Below are 26,459 nucleotides of genomic sequence, written 5' to 3'. Positions count from 1 at the left end.
TTGTTTTCACTGTTAAAATTACAACACAGTACTTCATAGTTTCTAGGTAAGTAAGAACAGTTAGAGAACGTTATAGAAGCTTTTGATGAGGGGCGGAAAAAAGGACATTGGTGTAAAATTCTTAAACACATCTTTCTCGCTGCCTTTCTGTCTCTGTATTTTGCTTGCATTTTGATGAATCTGCTTTTTATCTTTGATTCTTTCTTATTTGCTTTTCTTTTAACGAGAAAAATACACAGTAAAAAATACTTCGAGGAGCTCTTTTCCCCCAGACTCCTAACTCTTGCCTTTCCTGCGTGACTAAAAACTGATTTCTCATTAAAGTCTCATTTTCATATCCTGTCTTTAAAAACAAAGACAAAAAAGTTCTTTTCTTATATCTGCCTTGTCACTGTAAAGTCGTATTATTTATATCTTTGTGTGCGATATTCAGACAGAAGTATTTCCTTATGCAGAAATCGCTGCCGTGAGCACGAGAATTCCAGGTAACAAATACTTGCTGCAACAGGTTTCTACAACATGGCACTGGACCTGGGGAGGTAGGAAGCTAGCAACTGATTTTCTGGGAACACTGAGAAAATCTCAGAAAAGAAATGAGATGGCAACTGGGGCTTGAAGAGACGTAGCAGTAGTTCACGAAATGGGGACAATGGAGAAGAAGGGAGTGGAGGGGAAGGCACTGCAGGCACAGGGAAGGGCCAAGGCTTAGAGTTGTTAAATAACATGGCTTTGGTGAGAAAAGGGGGCAGAAAACTGTGGAACTTAAAAAAGAGGGAGGTGGCAAGTGGCTCCCACGTCAACTATTGGGAGGAGACGGGGCATGGGGTTTGGAAAAAGCATGCACTTGAACCTGGGAAATGGGGAAGGGAGATGCAGGGGTGTGAGAAGAGCAGCAACAGCAATTTAACTGCTATATGATGCCACGATGGTCTCTGACTAGACAGTAAAAACAATTAGTATGAAGATCCAAACAGAGTTCATCCAAATTACGTGAAAACTGGCAGAGAAAAGGGGGAGGAGTGAATAAAAGGTGAATAAAGCTGTCTCTGGTAGTTCAGATCCTCCAAAGACATTGAGAATAAGTACAACATACTAGTTTAAAAAACGCTACCAAAGCGTCCACAAGTCCTAGCTCATTGACCAGATATGTGCATCTAATAAACATACAAGTCCCTCTTGGGATACACATTATTTCCTTAGATGAGAGGGGGGGTCATTATCTCACATAATTAGGGAGAGAAAAATATGGTATTTCAAAAATAAAGAAACTTGAATAAAACTCCGGCAAATTGTAACCCGTTTAAGTTAGAATTAATCATTATCCAGATAGGTATTGAGCAAAATTCCACTGTAATGTGGCAAGTGACGGTGGGGAAAAAGTTATGATCAAGAAGAGGTTACTAGGAAAATAGAAGAGAACACTGGGATAAATAAACATGACCTTAGATTAATCAGACTCTAAAGCAAAAACAAACAAAAAAAGCAAAGCAATATATATGGCTTTCTATTTTCTTCAAGTTTTCCTGTTATGAGGGAGCGTACTCTCTCCAATTAGAAAAATCACTTATATCTATTTACATTAGACAATTGATATGTTCATCTTCTTCACATTCATTAACACAGATTCATTCTCCAACTCCCCAATCCCACCAAGTACCTTTATTATGAAAACTTAATTAAGATTTTTATTTTCTTAAGTACAAATCTGTGTTCTGAAGGAAAAAAAAAGTCTGTAGCTCTGAATTTAGAAATGGTCCAAATAGTGATTATATTTGATATTGAAAAATATAAACTTTGGTAAAGTAATATTTATTTATTTTTTTAATATTTCTTACTTGTCAAGGAAATCTTTTCCAACTAATACTTTGCTTCAGATAAAATTTTTTATTAAATCTGTATTAAATTTATTAATCTGTCAGGAATGAGTAGGAAACTACCCATTTTTTTTTTCGTAAATAACCTGTCAAACTACCATGTCACATTAGTGTTCTATACTTTCCCACTCCTACCTCCACAATCTTTTCCCTATTGTCTCCCCAAAGCAGGCACTCTCATGGCCACAGGAGATACAGAAAACAAATCATTTTGAAAAATTATTACCCTTACCTGTTAAGGATAAGACCTGATCTTGGAGAAATGAGAGCAACTGACTACACTGGCTTAAGCACAATCTTCCTTGAAAATGGAAAAAAAATGGTTGCAGATTACCACTTCTCCATGAATGTAACTGAAGGAAATGACCAAATACAATGCATATAGCTCCAAGTAGGTACTCAATAAACAGTAGTCAGTATTATTATTTTGGCTGGCCTTTTTGGTTCTTGTATCCCTAGGTCTTCTCTAATTTCAGACCAAGTACAACTGGGACCAGAAAGCTTTGTAAGACATCAGGTTGAATTTCCTAACCTGTTCACCCCACCACTAACCAGGCAGCTAAAAAAATAAGAACGCTTCCATTGGAGACTAGTGAAAATGACAGTTTCTTTCCCTTCCTAAAAGGCAATATATCCCCCTCCTGCCATAAGTCCCAGTTCACTAGTAAACACATAAAATCATTTATGAGTTCTGTAAATTTGTTGAAAAGTCAAGGTTTTGCTGTTCCACATAGTTTAATTTTCCCAGATGTATTTTGTACATTCGTGTCTGAGTATGGGGGAAGCGTTCTTCTTGGACCTCCCTCTGCTCATTTCTGATCAAATTTCATTAAAAGCTATACTCTTCTGGTTGGCATTCCTGAAACGGACTGCCTGTTTCTGAAAAGATGAAGGTGAGCTTTGGCGTTCCCTAGTTATGCCTAGATTGACACATAGTTCTGTTTTTCATTCATTTCCTGTTTAACACAGTTGGTGAATGCATGGCAAGGTTTACTGAGCTACTTGTGAGTTTTCAATATAATTTCCTTTCAAGACATGTTTCTCCTCAAAATAACTTTTAATACGCAACAGCCATATTTGTTCTATGCTATTTATTTTCATTCCTCCTACCGGCATTTTTTTTTTTCTTAGTGTATGTCTGCACAGTCCTCAATTACCTGTCACCTCAAACATTCGCTTCTTGAATGAAGTGACAACATTTCCATCCTTCCGCCTGAGTAAGGGGCTGCTTCTCCTCTCTGCCACTTTCTGTTTTAACCTGGACCGCACCTTCAAGTTGGGCTCAGAGGCTGGGGATTGAGACAAAGAAAATAGATAAAAATTAAAAAATAGAGAGCCAGTTGCTCCTGTATATAAAAAAACGGCTCACCCTTTTCCTGTTTCCTTTTCATCTCAAATCAAAATTCCAAGCATGTAAATAAGGCATTAACTCTAAATGAATTAAACAGACAAATATAGTAATTATTTTTATCTACTTCTCCAAATGGAAAGTGAAAAAGGAGTAAAAATGTAAGTTTTCTACTTATTTAAGCTGACAGAACTGGGATTCCTGGGAAGTTTAATCACTAAATATGTTTGGGTCAGAGGAAGATTTATTATACGTCATTGTCAGCTCTTTTAATTCTCTCAAGGGTGAAACTCAATACCCACAAAAACAGTACCCTAATGTGATTTTAGAGACTCTGGCCTGACTTCTGGTAATAAGAAGACACCTCTGTAGCATATAATTTACGTCTAATTCTGACTCCTGGAATATTTCTTTGTCGGTAGTCTCTAACCTAAAATCTTGGGAAAATATACTCGGTATCATAACACCAAACCAAGTAGAGTCACTATGAATAAACCTTTCTATACATTAAGTATACAATCAAGTAGAGAGAAACAGTGGCCCAGTCTCAGAATTGAAAGTTCTGAGTAAGTTTGTATGTTCCAAAGTACAAATAAATGCACATTATTCCTACATATGTTACTATTTCTTTGGTTAAACTATTCTAAATGGTGATGCTCTGTAATTTAGTTACTTATGGATTAGGTGGCTATGCAATTATACTCTAAAAGAATGGGAACATTAGATTGAGTCCCTACGTAATACAAATCAGTGATGATAATGATGATGGTGGTGGTGGGGATGATGGAAAGGGGATTTCCAATGACAACTAGCATCGTAGAGTGATTTCTATGTCCACAGCTGTTCTGAATGCTTTGTCAATATTAACTTGTTTAACCATAAAAAAAAAAAATCCATCTGGGACAGATTCTCTTTATACTTGATTATATTAATGAAGAAACCAACACACAGAGAGGATAAGTAACTTGCCCAAGGTCTCATAGGTAAAAAGGAATGACACCATGATCTGTACCTAGATAATCTAGCTCAAGTCTATTCTTCTAAATACTGAAAATATTGCTCCTCCACCTTTCCTTGTGTATGAACACCATAACAATTATAAACCGTTTTCCAAAGAATTCCTAATCATCTATATCAGATAAAATGTTATCATGCAGCTAGAATTTTTGATCAGTGAAAATGTTTTCTTTGAAGGAATTTTATATCTTTGCCTGACTGCAAAGGGTATCAAAGTAGAACTTACAATCTTTTCTTTCTCTTCTTGTCTGTTTTTATGTTTAGACTTCAAATATCTATACTTTAGTTTTGTCTTTGTTCTTTTGTTTCCCTTCTCTGCAGCTTTACCTTGGACTGAGAACCCCTACATTCTAGGCTTACTTGGAATAAGCTAGGTGAAACAGGAACTTGAAAGACATATTCAATTATGAAAAATAAAACAAGTCAATTTTTTGGTGTTGTACACCTGATTTAATGGCTGAAAACGGTGAAAAAGGGCAGCTTGAAAATACTGCAAAGTGGAACATGGAGTGGGCAGAGAGCAAGACTAAGAACAAGAAGCTCAATGTCTGGAGCCCTGAAATGTATCACTTTCTGGGCCCCCACCTTGAGGCAAAGAAGGTGAACAGTTTGGGCAAAGGACTGAGGAGGACCTTCCAGACCTTCCAGGAGTGTCAACCCACTTTATCTTAGTGGAGAAGTCCGAATCTGTATGACTAACATCTGATTCACCCAGGATTAAAGGAAGAAAATGGAGCTGTATTAATTCACTTAGATTTGTTTCCCTGTATATATTTATTTTAAAATTCCTTTAAAAACCCCAGTTTTTGTCTCAAAAGCTGTCAGTTAGCAAATACACTCATCTGAAACCTAGAAAGGAAGAAATGAGGAATCCCTATGTGCTAACTATATTGGGTTTCCACCATAGCCCTGGTTATAACCCAAAGACAAAAATCACAGATTCTTAGACTTCGATCTAGACGTGCCTTTATGATGAAATTTAAAGTATTAGATGCTACCGACCAGCTGTCCAGAAAGTAAATCAATTGATTAATCACTTTAAAAGATGGGGTAGAGAAAGTGTACTATGTTTTCTGTGGGAAAAGGTGAAGCTGAGTCTACTTCCCAACTATGGGATATTCAGTGAGACTCTAGTGTTTTCTGAGCCTGACTCTTCATTTGTGAAACATGAAAATCTAACACCTTCTTTGAGTTATGGCCATCGAATTAGATACCTGAAAATAACTGTGAAGATCTGGGTGAATGCAAAAGGTAAGAAATGGTTTCTGGAATTTTAATTATTGCTATTCCTGCTAAGGGTTGCATGGCTAGGAGTGACAGAGCTAGACTGGGCCCCAAATCCCCTGGTTCTCAGTCCAGTCCTCCTCCCTCTCCTCACACATTGCACCAGCTGGGGCCGAGTTTCTGCAATCAAGACAGAAATGTGCCAAAAGCTTGGAAAAACAGCATATGCCATTTAAATATTCTACATGAAACCTAGAATTCCATAAGCTTTTTAGGAAAAAGTGACTTTTTAGGTCAGCACATAGCTTTCACTCTTATGTTTGTTTGTTGGGAGAATGGGCTGGATACAGAGTTCTTAAATTTCTTTCAAAGGTCAACACAAAAAAAGTGAACACCAGACTAGGAATGAGAATTGGGTTCTGGTCCTGTATCTATCAGCTACTAAAGTCAATCACCTTGAATAATTCATAGTCTCACTGAATGTCCGTTCATTTACGCAAATCAGCTATAGATTACTAGTAGTGCATGGAGGGCATTGGCTTTGGGTGAATTACTTTGTTTCTTTAAATCTCAGTTTTTCATGTTAAATTGGGGACAGTTTTTTCTTTTCTTGTTTTCTTTTCTTTTTTCCTCCATTTGTCCCAATGGATTCTATTTGTCTTCTGTGTCTGAGCCCATAGGGCTAAATCCTGGAGTTGCATCACTTCAGTCCTTTGCTGGTTGGATTTCATTTGGGCTCACCTACTGGTAGGACTTTTTAGTGACAAAGGATTAAGGAGGAAGGAGGAGCCAGGGTACCTTTTGCTCTCTCTGCTATAGTATTGTTTTGTCTCTTCCTGATTTCATTTCCCTCTAGAGGCTTCTCCATGGCTCCAGCTTTCCCAGCACATCAGAACATTATTTCCTCTCCTTACTTTTTCAGCCCTCAGGGTGAGAATGTCTTCTTACTATTGCTATTTTCTGGGTGCCTCAACACCTCTAAGCAGTTGTAAGTAGTCCTTTCAAAAAAGTCTATGACCAATACTGTGTAGTCTTATTTCCTACCAAGGCTCCAATTCACAAAGTCCCACATTTTTGTGAAGTTACTGTAGTATCAAGTGAAATAATGTCTAGTAGAGGATAAACCAGTGGTTCTCAGTCAGGGAAGATTTTGACATCATGGGACAACTGGCAGTGTTTGGAGACATTTCTGATGGTCAGTGTGGGATACACCTATTGGAATCTAGTGGGTGGAAGCCAGGGATGCTGCTAAACATCCTATAATGCACAGGACAGCCCTACAACAAAGAATTATCTGGACTCAAATGTCAGTATCGCCAAGTGTGAGAAACCCTGGGGTAAGCAATCAGTAAATGGCAGTTGTTAATGACTGTGCTACACAGAGATGATCAAAGGAGATAATACTATCTGTTAGCAATTCTTAGGATATAGAAGATTAAAAGAAACAGAAGATTATCAGAAATCAGGGAGTACTATAAGTTGCCTGAAAATATTCAATATTCAATATTTCAATATATTCTATACTTAGAAATTTATTTGTAAGCAATTTTTAAAGATTTATTTATTTATTTGAGAAAGAGAGAGAGAGAGCGTGTGAGTGAGGGGAGACGGACAGAGGGAGAGGGAGAAAGAATCCTCAAGTAGACTCCCTGCCAAGCTCAGAGCCCGGACACGGGACTCAATCCCAAGACCCCAAGACCATGACCTGAGCTGAAATCAAGAGTCAGACACACTCAACCAACTAAGACCCAGGTGCCCCTATTTGAAAATATTTTTAATATCACTGGTATTTCTAAAGAAAGCAAAACAAGTCAACTTCATGCAGAAAGATGTAATTCTCAATTTTCAGAAGGATACTATTTGAGGCATTGTGGTATTTTTATCTTTATTAGTTGAGGACACAGCGTTTTACAAACTAGGAATCATTAATATTCTGTAAGTGCAACAGAAATTTATTTTTTCAAAATATACAATACACAGCTTTTCTAAGTAAAGGTCCATATCCACTGGTTCTAGTAAAAACTTTTGTCTGTATTTCAACACTGGTTTTGAACCACCAGAGACCTTAGTGTATCAGCAGTGAGGGTGAAGGATGGAATGATAGATAACCATCATTTAGTCCTTGCAATGCTTTATAAACTCACTTCTAATATTTCAGAAGCCCACACACCAAAGCTCAGCATGATATATACCCAAGGAGTAGAATTAATGACCTATTGTGCTGACTCAGTTTGCAGTTAGAGTTAATTCCATTTTTAATGCTCTCGTCTCCCCAAAGGCTGAAGATTTCCATTCCAGTGACTTACTAATGGGATGTTAATCCTCAAGAGCCCAGAAAGAGATCACTAACTGGGGAGACATTCTGCTTGTATCTCAATGTATTTCATGCCTAGTTGCACTAATTGCCTTTCTATTTTTACTCCACACCCATCACGCTCTACATCTCAATTAATCACAGAAACAGAAGGCAAGCTTTTTAGTGTGTGTGCCCATCTGAATGCATTTGTCTGCTGAATGAAAACCTTGCATGAAAAATTATCATTTAAATGAAAACAATCAATATTAAAATAAAGAGGACAGACCTGAAAGTTTTTGCTCTTTTCACTTCAAAGAAATTAAGAAGGGAACAAAAGGAAACAGAAAACGTATGCAAGATGCCTCACGAGCTAAATGTATTTCAACTCTTTCTCCTCCTACTGATGTCCATGGTGCAGCGTGAACTCAGGCATGGCAGGGTAGGGGCACAACCAACGGGAAAGAAACAGGGGAGTTAGGTAGCAGAAGCCCAGGTTAAACAGTGAGGATTCCAACAGTAAGTGACAAGGCCCAGACTTGTCATTGCACTAAGAGATTGCTGTGAGTGTGGGGGTGTCATTTTCGCACACGTACACATACATACAGACATGGAAAGTATTTTTTGCTGAAGCCAACAGGTCTCTGACACCAAAAAGACCAGACTCAGATTTCAATGCTAACTTTTCATGGACTAATTGCAACCCTGGGGAGTTGTCTGATCTCCGCGAATCATTTCATCATGTGTTACAGAGCAGTAATGATACCTACCATACAGACATCATGGTGGGAAACTAAAGGGGTGGCATAAAGTGCTTAGCTCAACGGGCTGGCTGTCACAAAAAAAATCGTCCAATAGATAGATGTTGAATAAATGAATGTTTAATGTAGTCTATACATAAGACTAAGGAACTTATATTAAAACAAAACAAAACAAAATGAATTTTAAAAGTAGAAGGACAGAGAGCTACAGCTGGTTCACTGCCTTTGCCTAATGCAGTGGTACCTATAGAAACAACAAAAATGGCAATAACCCTTTTCTGACCTTTTACTCAGTGTATTTAAAACCCTCTCTTTCTTCAGGGCACCTGAGTGGCTCTGCCAGTTAAGCGGCTGCCTTCAGCTCAGGTCATGATCCCGGGGTCCTGGGATAGAGCCCCACATTGAGCCCCGCAAGGGGCTCCTTGCTCAGTGGGGAGCCTGCTTCTCCCTCTCCCTCTGCTGCTCCCCCTGCTTGTGCTCTCTTGCTCTCTCTGGCTCATGCTCTCTCTCAAATAAATAAATAAAACCTTAAAAAAAAAAAACACCACCACCCTCTTTTGTTGGTAATTGACTCCATGTATTTTCCTTAGTTTTTTTTTTTTAACTTCCCTATTTATAATTACTTATTCTATTTAGTTTTCTGTCTTAAATACATTACCTTATACTACAAATGACTGCCTACTGTGTGCATTTTGTCTCTGTTCACTTTTAATCCTAAATTATGAATATTCTTCACACCAATAATTTAGACAAAAGTTCAATACCACGTATCATGGTATATAGAAGTTCTTCATTCTCATTGGAAATGATCATAAGGACAAAAGGAAGACATTTCCGTTGAGTAATGGTCAATAATACTCTTAATTAAGATAATTATCAATCAAAATTTAGTACTAGATTAATAAATGTATCTTTACACTAATGAATATTTGAGATATTCAACAATTTTACCTGTAGTGCACATTTAGCACTATAATCACAGGGGAAGCTGGGGGCTCTGTTGCCAACTTCAGATTCCTTCCCTGGTGTTGTTATTCTTCCCTGCTATACCAGGTATCTGTGGATTCGTCCACCCAGCCTCTCTCTCTCCTGAATTTCTCCTGCTCTCACCCACCCACAGGGCCACCTTAGGAGCTGCCATATTCCAACACTCTGTCACTTGGAACCAAGCATCTAAAATGTGTCATTCATTCACTCTCTTTTGAATGTCCTTTAGGAAGATGAGGTTTCCTGAGTCACTTCTCCCTTTCAGGCTAACTCTGTTAGGAATCCATGCCATGTGTGAACTGTTCAATTAAGTAATCATTACAATTATGAAAAGACACTTTGGAGACACAGAAAATTCTCTAATCTAGTTGATCTAAAGATACAGGTTACTCTAATTAAAAGTTTTCATAATTAGACAAAAGGTATTTTCAAATTTAGCATTCAGAATAATACTACAAATCTAACACAACTTATGCTTTTTTGGCTCAGATAATATGGATCTTTAATGTTATGAGTCATATTTTGTACATTTTGGTATCAAGGAGCAAAATTTCTAATCTAACTCTAATTATAACCATTTAACAAAATGTAATTCATATATACAAATTAAAAAATATCATTTCTTTGGTAATTTTAGCTTCTAGTACCTAGTCACATTTATGGTAATTTATGAATGCAATTTCCTGGATAAATTATAATACTTTTCTTTTTGATTCAGAAATACTTTTGTAGACATCTATCCATCTCCTTATTGAGAATATACCAAATATATTTATTAAGAAAGGATTATTCTTTTTCAAAAAGCATATTGGTAAATGTTACTCACATTACTCAATTTACAGTGTGGTCTTCTCAAGTGTTTCTTTTGTAAATAACATTTATTGCTGTCTTCTGATTATGCAGATCATACATGTTCAATATTTTTAGAAATGGGAAAAATTGAGTTTAGCCTGCTAACAAGTTTCTTTTGTGTTTTGTACATAAAAGTGTTTGAAAATGAGAATCAAATTATATTTATGATCGTATACTGTTTGTTCACTTAATAATGTATTATGAGTCTTTTCATGGGCAATTATATATTCTTTAAAATGATTCCATTGGGGCGCCTGGTTGGCTCAGTTTGCTAAGTGTCTGCCTTCAGCTCAAGTCATGATCTCAGGGTCCTGGGATAGAGCCCTGCATCAGGGCTCCCTCCCTGCTCAGCAGGGAGTCAGCTTCTCCTTCTCCCTCTGCTCCTCCCCTCCCCTCTGTTCATGCTCTCTCTCTTTCTCAAGTAAATAAAATCTTTTAAAAAAATTTAAAAATTAAATGATTCCATTTATTCTGTTTTCACTTAAAAATCTATTATGAATCTTTTCCCAAGCAGTTACACATTCTTTTAAAAATATATTATATGGCTGTACCATATACTATTTAGTCACATTTACATGTGAGTATGCAACATGTTATTTAAACATACGGAAACTGGATGTTCAGGTGACCTACAGTACTGCTTTGAAAGACAGTACAGTGGCACACATCATTGTGAATCTATATGAGCATTTGTTGAGTGTTTCCTTCCATCATTTGACATGGGAACTTAATTCTTAGGTTCCTCACAGTTGAAAACAACAACAACCTTGTTATGATTAGAAAAATGCTAATGGACATACAGGGCAAAGAGTATTGCCAAGTCCTAAGAAGCAGTTCAGAGCAGCATGGGAAAATAATCTATAGAGGTCCTGGGAAAACAGGAATGTGGTCGGTCTAGAATGGCAGGGTTCTCAGCTCTGGGTGGGCATTTTCCCTCGGTATTCAGGGATGCTTCACCTGTGAGCCAGAGCGGGCACTTCTAAAGCTCAAAGGCCCATGACAGGACACTCAGTTTCCCTCTAAGAGCAGTACTCTAATGCTGAATCCTGTACCCTTTTTCACACCAGTGTTTCTCCCATGTGCCTGGTGCTCAGCTGGCTTAGTCAGCACTTAGTAGAAATTTACTGAATGAATAAATGGATATACAGATTGCTAGATTTTTTTTTTTTTAAATACTAGGATAAACAGAGGAGGAAATAATTTCTTTGAATTTTTAGGACATTTAAAGTACAAATTCCCATTTTTAACAGATACTTTAATCAAACAATACAATTCTGGACAGAAACAAATTACAGTAAGTTATAAAATATTTCATCACTTTTTATACTTAAAATGAAATCTATTTAGTTGGTTCCATTGTTTAATGCCATTTAATTAAGAGTTATTGAACAACAATATTGAGACCCTAGACAGCAAGTTCCATGAGGGCTGGGAATGGGTCTAGTTGTATTTCATTGCTTATTTAGCACTTCTGCTATACCTACTACATAGAATAAACCCATTAGTTATTTATTGAATGAATGAATCAGTGAATGTGAAAAAGGGGGTGTTAAGAGCTGAGGCAACTGCCTCACTGATACAAAATAGAGAGCCTTCGTCTCCCAGGTATTCATGGTCTTGCAAAAATGAGTGAAAGACTAACGGGGATCAATGCCATATGATAAGTATAAGCAGCGTCTGGCTGAAAGGCAGGGAAGGGGGGATCCTGAGGACTAAATGAGATTCTGACAGGCAGAGGTGGGAGGGAACCTCGTCCAGGGGAAGGTACAGGCAAATTCAAGGAATAAAGATTAAATATGCTAACAAGGTGGGGAAGGGATACTAAGTGGAAGATAAGACTTCAAAGAAATGTCAAGCAAAATTTAGCTAAATTATGCAATAGTAAGAGAGGCTATTCAATCTGTATCTTCAAACTCCCTCTGTGTCTCTCTCTTCTTAGCACGTAGCCATGTTCGCATCTTTCCCATTCAAATAAAAATAAGCCCTCCTGAGATATAAATATTATTAGCTACTGTCTGTATTTATACTTTAATTCACAGTCAAGGTTGGGTTGTTTTTTTTGTTTTTTTTTTTTTGAGTAGCCTTATACTTGCCACCACCACTTCCGAACCTCAAACCACTGCAATATGGCTCTAACCTTCCCTGTTTCACTAAAATTACTCTACCACACATAGAGCTCAGAAAAGTAAATGTAATAATTTTCTGTCTATTCTCAGTACTTAGCAACTACACAGACTCATGGTGAGTCTCAATAAACAGTTGCTGAATGCATAAATGCATGCTTCCATATATCCAAGCATGAAAGGAAACTTAATTAAAGGCTGGGTTTCAAATAGTTGAGAAGAGAACTAGCTGAACTTCAACTTTTCTAATTTCTAAGAATTTCTTGACGTTGAATGTTATGGCAAGAGGTCTTATAGATCAGATGTGGAATGCAAAAGGAATTTCATTTTTCTGGCAGGCACCAAAAATAACATGTTTTGGATTCAAGGAAATCATATCCTCTACAGCCTAGAATACCTTCATATATATCTAGACATATGTATCTAGGATACTTTCTTTTATATCCTTTAATTTTTCAAGTATAAATTATTTACCCAAGTAAAGACAAATTTTGAAAATCTGTATTTTGAAAATACAGCAAAATGCTGAGTTATACAAGCTAGATTAGGAGCATATTCAGTCTTCTTCAATCCAGTTTCTAATAAAGTTTATAACAAAGTCTTAATTCTGAACTAGTATTTCACAACTTAAACAATGTTCTACTTTGGGGGGAATCTGAATTTACAGATACATGTATCTTTTTATTTAAAGGCTTCTTTAGTTTTAAAATTCTACTCTTATAAATAAAAATTCAGAATAAATCAATTCTGTTAAGATTCTTTCAGTCGTGAACTAATTCTGTCTATGCATGAAAAAAAATTATACCATGTACTTTACAGTTTTATTTACTTCCTTTATTAGATGTATCTTTCATATATTCTCTCAAACAGAAGTGTCATGAAGAGTAGTTTCATTTGTGATGTAAAACTTTTTAACATACTTTCTACCCAGACACTTCGTAAGAGCTTCATGGGTAAACACAGATGTGAACTGATTTTGTGACAGGGTAAAGACCGTCTTGGAGGGTGAGATCTGCACTGGGGCAGCCCAGTATTTGACAGGGACACAACTTCTCCCAGAAAACCACCTCATAGTCAAGACTATATGGTCCAGAAATTAATACATATCACCTAATAACTCCTTGAGTATCACCATAAATCTAACCTTTTTTGTACTTACTTGTGCTCTCAGCATGAACCTTACTTAGTCACATTCATAAGAGTCTGGTATTGGATTTGGATCAAGTATTACTCAATGTCTTTATGCTTCAATTTTCTTGCCTGCAAATGTGGGCAATAATATTCATTCCCTTGACTTTAGAGAGTTCAGAAATACTGAAGAGAATGATATATGGTAAATATAGTGATATCACTGTCTAATCTTAGATGCTGTAAACCTTATCTGAAAATATTGTTTATTCTCTTAAAACTATAAAATCATTGTCTAGCTTGTTACTTCATTTGTTTCATTTCCTTCTGACATACCCAGTTTATAGCCATCCAAAAGCAGTCAGTCTCTTTCCTAAAAAATATTACTGTGAATTAAATTCTTAAAAATTTTCATAAAGGGGACGCCTGGGTGGCTCAATCATCAAGTGTCTGCCTTCTGCTCAGGTCATGATCCCAGTGTCCTGGGATCGAGCCCCACATCGGGCTTCCTGCTCAGCGGGAAGCTTGCTTCCCCCTCTGCCCCTCCTCCTGCTTGTGTTCCCTCTCTTGCTGTATCTATCTGTCAAATGAATAAATAAAAAAAATCTTAGAAAAAAATTTTTTTCATAAAGAATTTTCCTATATTTTTGAATACCTAAGGAGATGTATACTAGCTCCTATTTTACTCTCTACATTTATTTATTCATATAAGATAAATTTATTCAGTGACTATTATGAGCTCTCTGAAGATGGTTGGGATAGAATAATAAAACAAGCCATAGATATTATCCTGAAAGATTTCTCAGCTAAGTAAAGAATTTTAATTTTAATATAGACACAAAGATATGTCCAGGTGTGTTTGGGCATATACCTATTTGGAATAAGGAATGCAGTGAGTGTGTAGGGTAGCCTGGTGGGTGACGGAAAGGCACCAAGAGAAGCATCACAGAGGGAAGTACATAATAGCTGAGCATTTACAGAAAACTATGAGCTATTCAAGCATACGCTTTAGGAAAAGCAAGGACCATTTGGAAAATCAGGTATGAATGGCTTGTGTGAGTGTGAAGCAGAAAAGACTTTTCGTAAGATTGCAACTTGTTTGGTCCTGCTGGGGCAAATGATAGGAGAAGGTAGAGGGGAGACAGGTAGGAGAGGAGGTTAGGGCAGGAGGGAAGAGGGAGGAGGACAAAGTTTGTGAATGCCACGTAAGGACTTCAGCCGTGAAGGTGATAGAAGAGGTATTACATGATTCTTAAGTAGGAGGGTAGGAAAACTAGATTTAAAATTTAAAAGACAGAGGCTTGACTGGACAAGAGGATGCTGGAGTCAGAGAATGGTCAATAACTGGAATGGGCACTGAACTGCTACAGAAGGCATGATGAGAGAGCGGAGGTTGAAGAGCCAGTGATGGCAGAAGGATCCCTGATGAGATAAAGGAGAACCAGTTGCCCAGTGGGTCTCCGGTTTCCTGGATTAGATCTACAAGGAAGGTGGTTCCATTAGTCTCCTCATTGTTCAGTGTAGTGTAAGTACCTCTCTGGTCAATCTTGTCATTCTCATATATATTTTTTTAGTGTTTAAATACTATTATTTGGAACTGTTATCTGCTTCAATATAATTTCAAGTCTTCAGGTGTAATCACTAGTATATTTGGCCCTTCAAAACCCCAGGGGCGCCTGGGTGGCTCAGTTGGTCGGACGGCTGCCTTCGACTCGGGTCATGATCCCAGGGTCCTGGGATCAAGCCCCACGTCGGGCTCCTTGCTTGGCGGGGAGCCTGCTTCTCCCCTGCCTGCCACTCCCCCTGCTTCTGCTTGCTCTCTCCCTCCCTCTCTCTCTCTAAAACAAAAACAAAAACAAACGAACAAAATAACCCCTGAAACACAGCCAGTTGCCATAGATCAACAGCACCATTGATCAGCACCGACTTCTGATCAACAGGAGTTTGTCTTCAGGCAGCTCAAACGTTACCTTGCTTCCTGTTCTTTTCCTGTTTCAAAACGTTCCAAGTCATTTGGGCAGGTCTTGTTATTAATTACTTCCCTTTGCAAATTTTGATTTTGTGAACTTTGTGGTTTGGTAATGTTCTTGGTAATTCACTTCTGCCTCAACGGCATTCAGAGCTTTATTATCTTTATTACAGATTTTCTCTGCAATCCCTATTTATAAGAAAACACTATTATCCATTTCAGACTGATGTAAAAGGGAGTATTTTGCCTCTGGATATATTAAGGTCACCCAAGAACCCTTCTCTAGACAAACCTTCAGTTAAACACCTTCTATTAGCCAACTTTCTCTGGATGACTATCTGGCTGAATAAAGAGACCTCAAACTTCAAGTAAAATGGTGAAGAAGTAGTAAGTCAAAGGATTCTGTAGCAAACATCATCTCTAAGTTGTGACAGGCAGAAAAACGCCTCCTCAGCCAAGGTATCTAGGTCCTTTTCTCCAGAATGTGTGAGTGTTATTTTACATGGTAAAGAAAAGAATTAAGGTTGCAGATGGACTTAAGGTTGCTAATCAGTTCATTTAAAGAGAAGGAGATTATTCTGGATTGTCCAGGTGGGCCCAGAATAATCACAAGTATCTTTTGAAATACCAAAAAGAAAAACAAAGTAAGACCAAAAAAAAAAAAAAAAAAGAGAGAGAGAGAGAGAGAGAGGAGTGAGCACCAGAGCAATGCAGTTCAAGACTCAACTCGTCACTGCTGGCTTTGAAGCTGGAAGCAGGCCACAAGCTAGAGAATGCAGGCAGCCCCCAGCAGCTGCGATCAGCACACACATGGCACTGTCCCTAGAGCCTCCAGAAGGAACACAGCCCTGCTGACACCCAGAGAGATCCATTTTGGACTTCTGACCTCAAGTACAGTTAAGATCATAAATATGTATGTTTTAAGCAACTAAGTTTATGGTAACTTATTATAGGAGCCATAGGAAGCCAATACAGCAATCTAATGAATTCCAACGTTGGCACCGTTTTGGAAGTCTGAATATTCTCAAGTACTGGTCCTGACTAGATCGGGGTTTACTGTGCTATATTTTTATGGCATTATTTTTAGGTAGGGAAGTGAGATATGAAAAGAAAATTTTTAATGATAGATGCCCATCCCTTAGCAAACTACCAGGACCATCATTTACTTGAAATTAGTATTTACTATTTTTTTTTAAAGATTTTATCTATTTGTCAGAGAGAGAGCACAAACCAGGGGGGAGAGGCAGGCAGAGAGGAAAAGAAGCAGACTCTCCACTGAGCAGGGAGCCTGATGTGGGACAGGGTCCCAGGACCCTGGGATCATGACTGAGCCGAAGTCAGACGCTTACGTGACTGAGCCACCCAAGCGTCCCTAGTATTTACTATTTTATCAGATTTAATTTTCTATAAAAGGTAAAGGCTTTATTAATATATTTTCTTACTTGTGAGAAGATCCAAAGGAGAAAAAAAGGCAAAAATAGGAGCTTTTTTCTTTAAATGTTTTCTGTTAAAGATCCATAAGGGTGTAAGTTAAGGATCATTTCTTTTAACCCTAAAATGCTAAGAGTATTTTGTACCTATTAAACAGCCATGGTAAGCAAGCAATTTCTAAAACTCACTCAAGTGGGAACATTTTACTTTTTTTCTTTACAGATTCCATTTGAGATATTAAATTATTAAGCCCAATAACAACTGTAGGATAAGGCCCATTCCTAAGAACAATTTCCCTTTTTTAGTAGGATATAAGTTAAAGGAATGAAAACAGTTTAAACTTCTAATTAGTCAGTTTCAAAATGTAGTTAATTAAAATATTTTTGCCTTTATATATGATCTTCATGGTATGAGATACAATTCCAGTCTCCTACAACTTAATCAGCTGAATATAAAATGTAACGTTCCATCTGGTAAATCAATTTAACAGACATAATTGTGCCCCACCATAACTCAATAAGACACTGAGGAAAACCATTGAAATGCTATTTCCTTTTCTTTAGAGGAGAATTATGTACAATTTCAGCATGCTTTGCATTTCTAAAAGTTAAAGTCAATAGGGAGGTATCACTCTCCTTTACATGAGTTTCCCATGAGAAAATCAACAGCAAAGTAGAAAGCCTGTGCTCTTATTCCTGAAATACTCCATAATACTAACTTGGCTTTAACCTGAACATATTATTTGGCAGCGAAAACCTTTAATTAGAGTTGTGGTTTGAACAGATTTTCACTGAATTTATGTTCTATCAGGGCTCAAAGAACAGCATTGTTTTCCTTACCAGTTTATCCTATTTCAGGTGGTTTAAATGTTGTACTTCAGCTAAGAGTAGGGGAAAAAAAACGAGAATGTTGCTGATTCTCATTTAATTGGTTTTAATTATGATTCGACATTTCTGAAGGAGAACTAATAGCAGTCAGACAAGAAGAGAAGGATGAGACACTCCCTTTAACAATTACTATCTGAGCACTTATTCTGTGCAAAGTTGTACAGTAGGTATTAAGGAAGGAGAAATTATTGAACTAAAAAGATGATTCCTGCTTTTAAAAAAAGAGCAGGTAGGGCAAAGGTCTTCACTTAGTGATGGACTGGACAAGGGGGGAAAAAAGACGATGAAGCCAAGCGAAATCTTATAGTCAAATCTGCAGAGGTTTTAGCAGAATCCAGGAAATCAGGACATGGCTTGAGGTAGAAGACGGGAGGGTCAAGTTTTAAACCCAGTAAGTGACAATAAGAGCAGGACACCTCGGGAATGTCAGCCTGGAGTCTGTAGAAAGGTTGAGAATTAGAGATGTAGATTTCTACCACAAATGGAAAGACTTAAAGGAAAAAATGAAGATGGTCCAGGATCAGTCTGATCATTGTATGAATGAGGAAGCTGAGTTAAATGCCATTATCAGAAGTACCTACCGATTAGAACAAATAAGAACTAGTTAGAATGAATAAGAACTAGAATTAAAGCCTTTAATGGAGTGATGATATTTAAAACATGGGAAAATGAAAACTATGGAACACGACACAGAGAGGAGACAGGTCAACTTGGGAAATCCCCTTTCGTGGGCGGCAGGCATAAAGGGTGTAGGAATGGAAACAGAGAGATGCAGAGGAATGGAAGAGCAGCATATAAAATTTAACTTTAAAGGAGAAAGCGTAAGAGTTGGTCAATGGGGTCAAAAACCATAAAAGATAGGAAAAAAAAAAAAACCCTAAGAAGAATCCACTAATTTAGGGATTTGTAAGTCACTGGTGTCCTATGAGAATACTGACAAAGAAGAGAAAAAAGAGCTAAATCAGAGGATACACATATCTGTGACATCATAACCTAGCCAAATAATTAAGGTAGAATAGATGCTCAGTAAGTGCTATTCTGAACTCAACTGTACAGGTAATGATGGAACAGACTCAAATTTTGACAACAAAAAGGGGGAGGGAAAAACTAGAACAACTACAGTGAATTTTTTTTTTTTAAGATTTTATTTATTTATTTGACAAAGAGAGAGATAGCGAGAGCAGGAACACAAGCAAGGGGAGTGTGAGAGGGAGAAACAGGCTTCCCGCCGAGCAGGGAGCCCGATGCGGGGCTCGATCCCAGGACCCTGGGATCATGACCTGAGCCAAAGGCAGACGCTTAACGACTGAGCCACCCGGGCGCCCCTACAGTGAATTTTTATTTCTTCCAGTCATGGCTTCTTCTCATTTGCCAGTATCTCCATCCCTTTCCTTAAAGAATATTTTCCTGTAGTCTCATGTCATCCATCCCTAGGATTTACTCAGTTACCACCTCTGGATTTTATCGTTTATTTACAAACAAGCAAAAGGCATTAGGATGTTTTCAATACCTATCCTTGAAATAGCCGAACTTTCATTTCTCTTCTTGCCTTCTGCAGCACAGAGCTCTTCATCCTTGAGTTCTCCACCTCTTTACACCTTCTTTCCTTCCCTCCGTCCTCCCTGAGCTTGCTTTCTTTCTTTAATTTAAATTCAATTAGCCGAGGTATAGTACTTCATTAGTTTTTTATATAATGATCAATGATTCATTAGTTGAATATAACACCCAGTGCTCATCATATCACGTGCCCTCTTTAATTCCCATTAACCAGTTACTATTTCTCTCATCCTCTAAATATTCATATGCATATCCTCTCTTCCCCTTACCCCTGCTCTCTCTCTTAAACACACACACACACACACACACACACACACTTTCTCTTCTAAATGGCTCAAAAGGCCTGAAACTTACTAAGTTTTCTGTGAGGCTCCAAGAAGACTCCAATTCTGAAATTTCAGTCAGTTTATTATTATCTTTCCTTTGTACATCGTATTCCTCCTGTCTTTCATCAGTATAATCAAAACACAAATCATTAACTTTGTTCTCAACATCTTTATATCAATTGGTTTTATCATTTTTCCATCCTGGTGAAATCTACAGTGATAGGCTAATACCCACACATTTTGGTGTCAGAAAGATTGGAATTCAAATTCTACTTCTCTTGTTTACTAGCTGGGTGACCTCGAATTTAAAAGCTGAGGATTTATTTTTCTTTTTACAAAAGTGATTTAGCTAAGCTCTCTGCTTTCCATTCTTTTCTTTCATTTGGATCTGGATACAATAACCCAGATCTATCTTTCCAAAGCTTTTCTTGTTTCATGTTACTCTCACACATGAAAATGCACTGCACTGACTTCTTGGGTCCTCTTCTTACACCAAGTTTCAAGAGAGAGAGAATTCCTACAAACTGAGTCTCACAGGGGCTTGCATCATCTGGCACTACCTCATCTGGCAAAAGCTTCCCCCAATGGTGGCAAAAATAAGTCGGCCACCTTCAGATGCTCACTCCTGATCATGTCTCTGTGCTTCTCCCCGACTCTCAACCTAACCATTGCCGCAGATACGCTGTGAACACATTCTCTCCACTAAGACTTCCCTCCATACTCTAGCCTTCACTCCTTGCTTACAGAAGTCTAAAACACGTTAAAAACTTCAAAACATTATCCTTTCAATCACATAATAGTCTATATCTGTATCAAATCTTTTGGGGAATAAAATGGGTAATTATTTTAAAAAACAATCGAATGCATAAACAGACACGCCTTCTCTTTGTATTTATTACATGTGTCTTCACAAATAGAACAGTTATGAAGGCAGAAAATTTGATTAATAGAGCATCAGGGTCAAAAAGAGCATAATACCAAGTGATAACAGGAACAAGGAAAGCATTTTTGGAGTTTTTTAAAGTATAAATTTTATGCTTTCATAAATTACAAAATCTGTGAATTTGGGCATTTATCTTTAGTAATATTTCATTATTAGCATTTGCACACTCAAGAAATGTCATGTATGACCAGTATTTCAGGGTTCTTTTTCCTGTTCCTGAGAAAAATGCAGTAGCAATCTTGTAATTTAGTTATTCATGTTATGCCACCTTTAAAGGAATTTGAAGATTTTCTCAAGAAATGACATAAATAAAACAGGCAAATTAAAAAAAAATAAAGTTACCCACCATAGATTAGTGTCTACCGATAATAGATATTTTCTTTCTTTCTTTTTAGAGATTTTAGTTATTTGAGAGAGAGTGAGCGAGAGAGAGAGAGAGGACACAAGTGGGGGGGGAGGGACAGCAGGAGAAGGAGAAACAGACTCCCTGCTGAGCAAGGAGCCTGACTCCGGGCTCAATCTCAGGACCCCAGGATCATGACCTGAGCTGAAGGCAGACACTTAACCGACTGAGCCACCCAGGCAGCCCTCTAAAATTTTGAACCCTATTCATCACTAGACTAAAGTTAAATTATAATCGGTACAACCTAAGTTGTTATAATTCACTACTTTCATTAGGATGAATCAATGTGGTACTATAAATAAAATCTTTATAACTTTAGCATAATTGCCTTTTTCAATGATACCAGCCAGATACCACTTATTTATGTATAAAACATACGGACTGAAAGGCCAGGTTCTGAAATAAAACTCACTGTCCTCAAACCCAGCACTGCACTTCAACCTGGCATTACCCTCACCCATGTAAATAAAAAGAGAACTGAGTAAAATTACTGACCTCTCTATGACTGTTCCCTTGTCTAGAAAACTAGTGAAAAACAATGAGATATATTTCAAGGGTTACCGTATGGAATCACTAAGATATATAGGTAAGATGCTTACAATGGTATCTTGCACATAGTGACTAATGTTATCTATTACTACCATATAAATCTAACGAACTGTTAACATTAATTCCCTTCAAAATTACCATTTAATAAACATATTTTTAAAACGTGTAAATTATTCCTGCCAGTAGTAATCTCAAAATCCAAGAGTTACCCACTTAGCCCTTACCAACTATCACAGCAAGGTAATTTGCTGCTCTCTTGTTTATCTGTGTTTTACTATGGAGCAACACAGAGTCTGAAGGAGGCAAACATCATCACCATGTAATTAATCATTATGCTCCTCTTGATATTACATCCTGTATTCCAAAAATGATTTATATCACAAAGTTCTCAGTGCCTTTCTCTGGCAAATATTCATTTCATAAGCCTTGCAGAGTCATCCTCCACAGTATTTTGCAAAATGAGGGATATGATATGAATCTATTGTGTTGTAACCAGCATTTTAAAATAAAATAGATAAAATAGTGAAGAAACTATTATACATGATAAAATTATTGTGAATTTTTCTTTGTTTTGGGGATGTGTGTGTATTCCACACTGTGCAGTAGGTCATAGCTAAAAAAAAACCTGAAAGACACTGATATAGCACAGAAAAATACTGTGATCGTTATTGCTGAGATCAAAAAAAATATACAACACAAACCCTGCCACTGAGTAAATTTCACTATTATACAGAAGCAGTGTTTACATGGAAATAACATAGGTAACAAAGGAAAATTAAGGGAGCTGAATTATAAAAGATTTCAGCATCACTGCTTCAGAAGAAAGAGGATTTGGAAAAGCTTCCTATAAATTGTAGTGCTTAAGGTGACTTTTGAAATGAGTAGGAAATTCAGACCTGAAGAGACCACTGAAGAAAGTCCCAGGACATGTGTGACAATCACATAATATTTGAACAAAAGATTTAACAGGCTCAGATCAATATAGATCAATGAAACCAGGAACTCGTTCTTGGAAAAGATCAACAAAATTCATGAACTTTTCATCAAGAAAAAAAGAGAGACAACTCAAATAAAATCAGAAATGAAGGAAGAGAAATAACAAGCAACACCACAGAAATACAGAGGGTTATAATAAAATATATGAAAAATTACATGCCAACAAATTGGGACAACCTAGAAGAAATGGATAAATTCCTAGAAACATACAACCTTCTGAAACTGAATCAAGAAGAAGTAGAAAATTTTAACACACTAATTACTAGCAATGAAAGTTAGCCAGTAATCAAAAAACTCCCAACAAACCATAGTCCAGGACCAGATGGCTTCACTGGTGAATTCCACCAAACATTTAAAGAAGAGTTAATACCTACTCTTCTCAAACTATTCCAAATGAACAAAAGAGCAAAGAGAGCTTCCAAATTCAATCTATGAGGCCAGAATTACCCTGATACCAAAACCAGACAAAGACACTACAAAAAAAGAAACCTGTACGCCAATATCTCTGATGAACATAGATGTAAAAATCCTTAACAAAATATTAGCAAACCGAATCCAACAATACATTAAAAATCATTTGCCATGATCAAGTGGGATTTACTCCAGGGACTCAAGGGTGGTTCATTATTTGCAAATCAATCAGTGTAATACATCACATTAATAAGAGAAAGGACAAGAACCATATGATCATCTTAATAGTTGCAGAAAAAGCATTTGACAAAGTACAACATCCATTCATGATAAAAACACTCAACAAAGTACACACAGAGGGACAATAAAGGCCATATATGAAAAATCCACAGCTAACATCATACTCAACAGTGAAAAACTGAGACCTCTAAGGTCAGGAACAAAACAAGGATGTCCACTTTAACCTTTCTATTCAACATAGTACTGGAAGTCCTAGCCATAGCAGTCAGACAAGAAAAAGAAATAAAAGGCATCACAATTGGTGAGGAAGCAGTGCAATTTGCACTGCAGATGACATGATACTAAAAAGAGAGAGAGAGTGTGTGTTAATAGAATCAGAGCTGCCTTTTAGAAGGATGAATGCTGGTCAGAGTCTCATTCTCAGTCCGGGCCATTAGAGAGCAACTATAAATTCCATTCAAACTTCCAGGGTGAGCAGGTGAGGCAGTCTCCCCACCAATGTAATCTGTCTCTCTGTGAGAGTGATGTGTTCAGGGCTGGTCCATGACCTAAGTTATTCCAGTGTGTTAGTCCTGGGAATTTATCAGAACTACTTGGTGGAAAGTGCTTGTTTTTCCTATTTTTGTTAAGCAATTAAAAGGTAGGCCCAGGGCTGTACTGGGTTATCCTTATCACCATCTGGAGAGAGCATTACTGTATGTAAAGTCCAGCAGCACTAGGATAGGAACTCAGACTTCTAATAATAACATGTGATCACATTGAACTAATATCTAAGCACAGTTAAAAGAAGCCCTCCAAATCCCCTCTTTTTTTTTTTAACTAAGCTAATTTGCATTAGTTTTTTGTTACTTAAAAATTAAGAGTCCCAAAAAAAGTCTAATTCTGCTCGGACATCATATCTTCTTTGGGTGATGTGATTTAAAAATGCTTCTAAGGCTATGTCCAAATTCAGAAGGAAGAGTTTGCTGTGACTGATTAGTGATGTCTGCCTTGGGCACCAGAGAGATTTGCCATGACACTCAGGCCCCATTTCCGCCTGCCTTGGTCTGTACTCATGCTGTCCTATAGGATAGTAAATAGCTTAGTTACATGTGGATATTTAAATTTAAATATATTAAAATTAAAAAAAAAAAACTTATCTCCTCAGGCATACTAGCCACATTTGCGTTGATTTTCAAGTGGCTACACCTGCCTCGTGGCTAGTGAATTAGACAATGCAGATATAGAATTTTCTCACCATTATTTTCAAAGAACCACATAAATACAGCTGCAGCAGGCTAGTAAATGCTCTCTGAGAACTTGTTCCATGTTACCGACCTTAAAATACATATAATAAAACTGAATAGATAATTCCAATTAAATATGCCAAACGCTTATAACTAAAAAATTAGTATCTCAATGTCTTCTATCTATATTCTTCAGGGGGTTTAGATCTTTGCTTTTACTCAAGAATGTTCAAAATCTGGGAATATAAAATAGTAGTTCCTCAAGAAATACGGTGGTCCAAATACTAAAGCAAGCTAATTTTCAATCACCCTTTCAGGAACCTGCTACAAGTGCCTCACTCTGAAAACTGTGAGCTCATTAATGGCAAACATCCTTTTTTACGTATATTGATTTCTTTACTACCCACTAAGATAAGAGGCCCAGCACGAAGTGTGGTTTGTCAGATAAGGAATGAAGATGTCATAAACACTCTCTTTAAGGACACTTTTACCATCTAATTGAGAAGAACAAGATAAAAACATAAGTATGAAATATGATATCTAATAATTAAAATATAATGCCAGCTTTTATAACAAAAATTATAGTGATATGAGAATACAGATAAGGAAAATGCCAGAATGAAGGTTTTATAAAAATGACTTCTGAATTTATCTTTTATATGGATAGGTGGTAAAGAATGTTTAAATCTTGAGATAAAAATAAAAATAAGAAACTCCAAAGCAAATAGTTTTAGACAAAGAGGAGATCGAGAAACAAAAATAAAGGTAACTCTGACTAGGTAAATTAAGGCCACTTGATGAAAAACCTAGCATGCCAGGATATATTTTTATTAAAAGCTGCCTTAATACTAAGGTTTTTGAGCAAACAGATAATGGTTTCCTCCAGATTTCTTTGCCATAAAGGACCCTTTCATTTCAAAGTAACCCTGTGAGTGGCTGAAAACTTAAAGAAAATGTAATTGCAAACATTTAATCACTTATTTTCTGTCTTCTTTTAATTTATTTCATGAGATATGTCTAGAGATATATAAGTACATATATTTTCATGGAATCTTTCTCCCAGTGTTTCAAGTTATAAAATTGTGAATATTACAAATTAGGAGTCTTTTTTCAATCATTCTCATGATTATACAACAGATGGCTAAATGCTTTTAAAATCTTAATTATTATTTTTTGCCAATTTCTCATTCCAATCTTATCTAAAATGTCCTGCCTGTTTCTAATTGAGCATTTTATGGGGAGTGAAAAATATGTCATTAGGCTTTGTTACAGTTAATTATAATGAATTTGAGACATAATTCTGCAAAAGCACCATCATTTATTTCTTATTTATATGGTCTTCAAATTATTGATATTTCCTTATCTTACTCTTCATGAAACATATTTCCTTTTTAGAATTATACACAATCTTAGGAATCATTTATTCCAAATCTTTCCTTTACCACAGAAATCTGAGATCCAAAATCATGAAGTCCTGTTTTAAGGCCATATATTAGTGACACGGTTAAGACCATAGTTCTAGACTCCTTTTGCTGTTCCAAGACTTGCATTATTATACCATCTGGCTACTACTGCTAATTCCTACCCCAAATGCCATACCATCATTCCTAGTAATCATACAGGAAATATATACTGAGACTGCCATATATCAGGCACTGTGCTGGGCACTTTCATACAATACCTTTATTGCTTATAATAATTCTGCAAGGCAATTATTTTCCATAGTGGACACTTGAAAACATTAAGGCTCAGAGAAGTCCTTTTAACTTGTCCATGGTTTATATAGCTCTACGTGGTAGCACCATACTAGAATTCTCAGCCAGATCTAACTCCAAACGATAAGATTATTTTCCATGCTTTGTCTTTCTAGCCTCTATCAGCTTTTTCATACTAGTTTCCCCCCACAAACAAACA

The 26,459-nt window shown here is 36.9% G+C and overlaps 1 protein-coding gene across 17 annotated transcripts in view; it reads right to left on the bottom strand.

Annotated features, from left to right (window-relative positions):
- HDAC9 (histone deacetylase 9) overlaps positions 1–26,459 on the bottom strand; it is an 899,218-nt gene that overhangs the window by 376,144 nt on the left and 496,615 nt on the right. For 13 of the 17 annotated variants that reach the window (XM_035020706.1, XM_035020691.1, XM_035020693.1 and 10 more), the window contains one exon: positions 3,032–3,163. The exons of the other annotated variants lie outside the window; for them this stretch is intronic. In XM_035020706.1, coding sequence (XP_034876597.1) covers positions 3,032–3,163 — 132 coding nt within the window. The remainder of the gene's footprint in view (positions 1–3,031; positions 3,164–26,459) is intronic. 17 annotated transcript variants of the gene reach the window in all.

The sequence above is a fragment of the Mirounga leonina genome, unplaced genomic scaffold, assembly GCF_011800145.1.
Source record: "Mirounga leonina isolate KUSES-001 unplaced genomic scaffold, KU_Mleo_1.0 Mir_174, whole genome shotgun sequence".
In the NCBI taxonomy this organism is placed as follows: domain Eukaryota; kingdom Metazoa; phylum Chordata; class Mammalia; order Carnivora; family Phocidae; genus Mirounga; species Mirounga leonina.
Note: the sequence above shows the minus strand (reverse complement) of the source record. Positions and strands in the feature narration are given on the sequence as shown.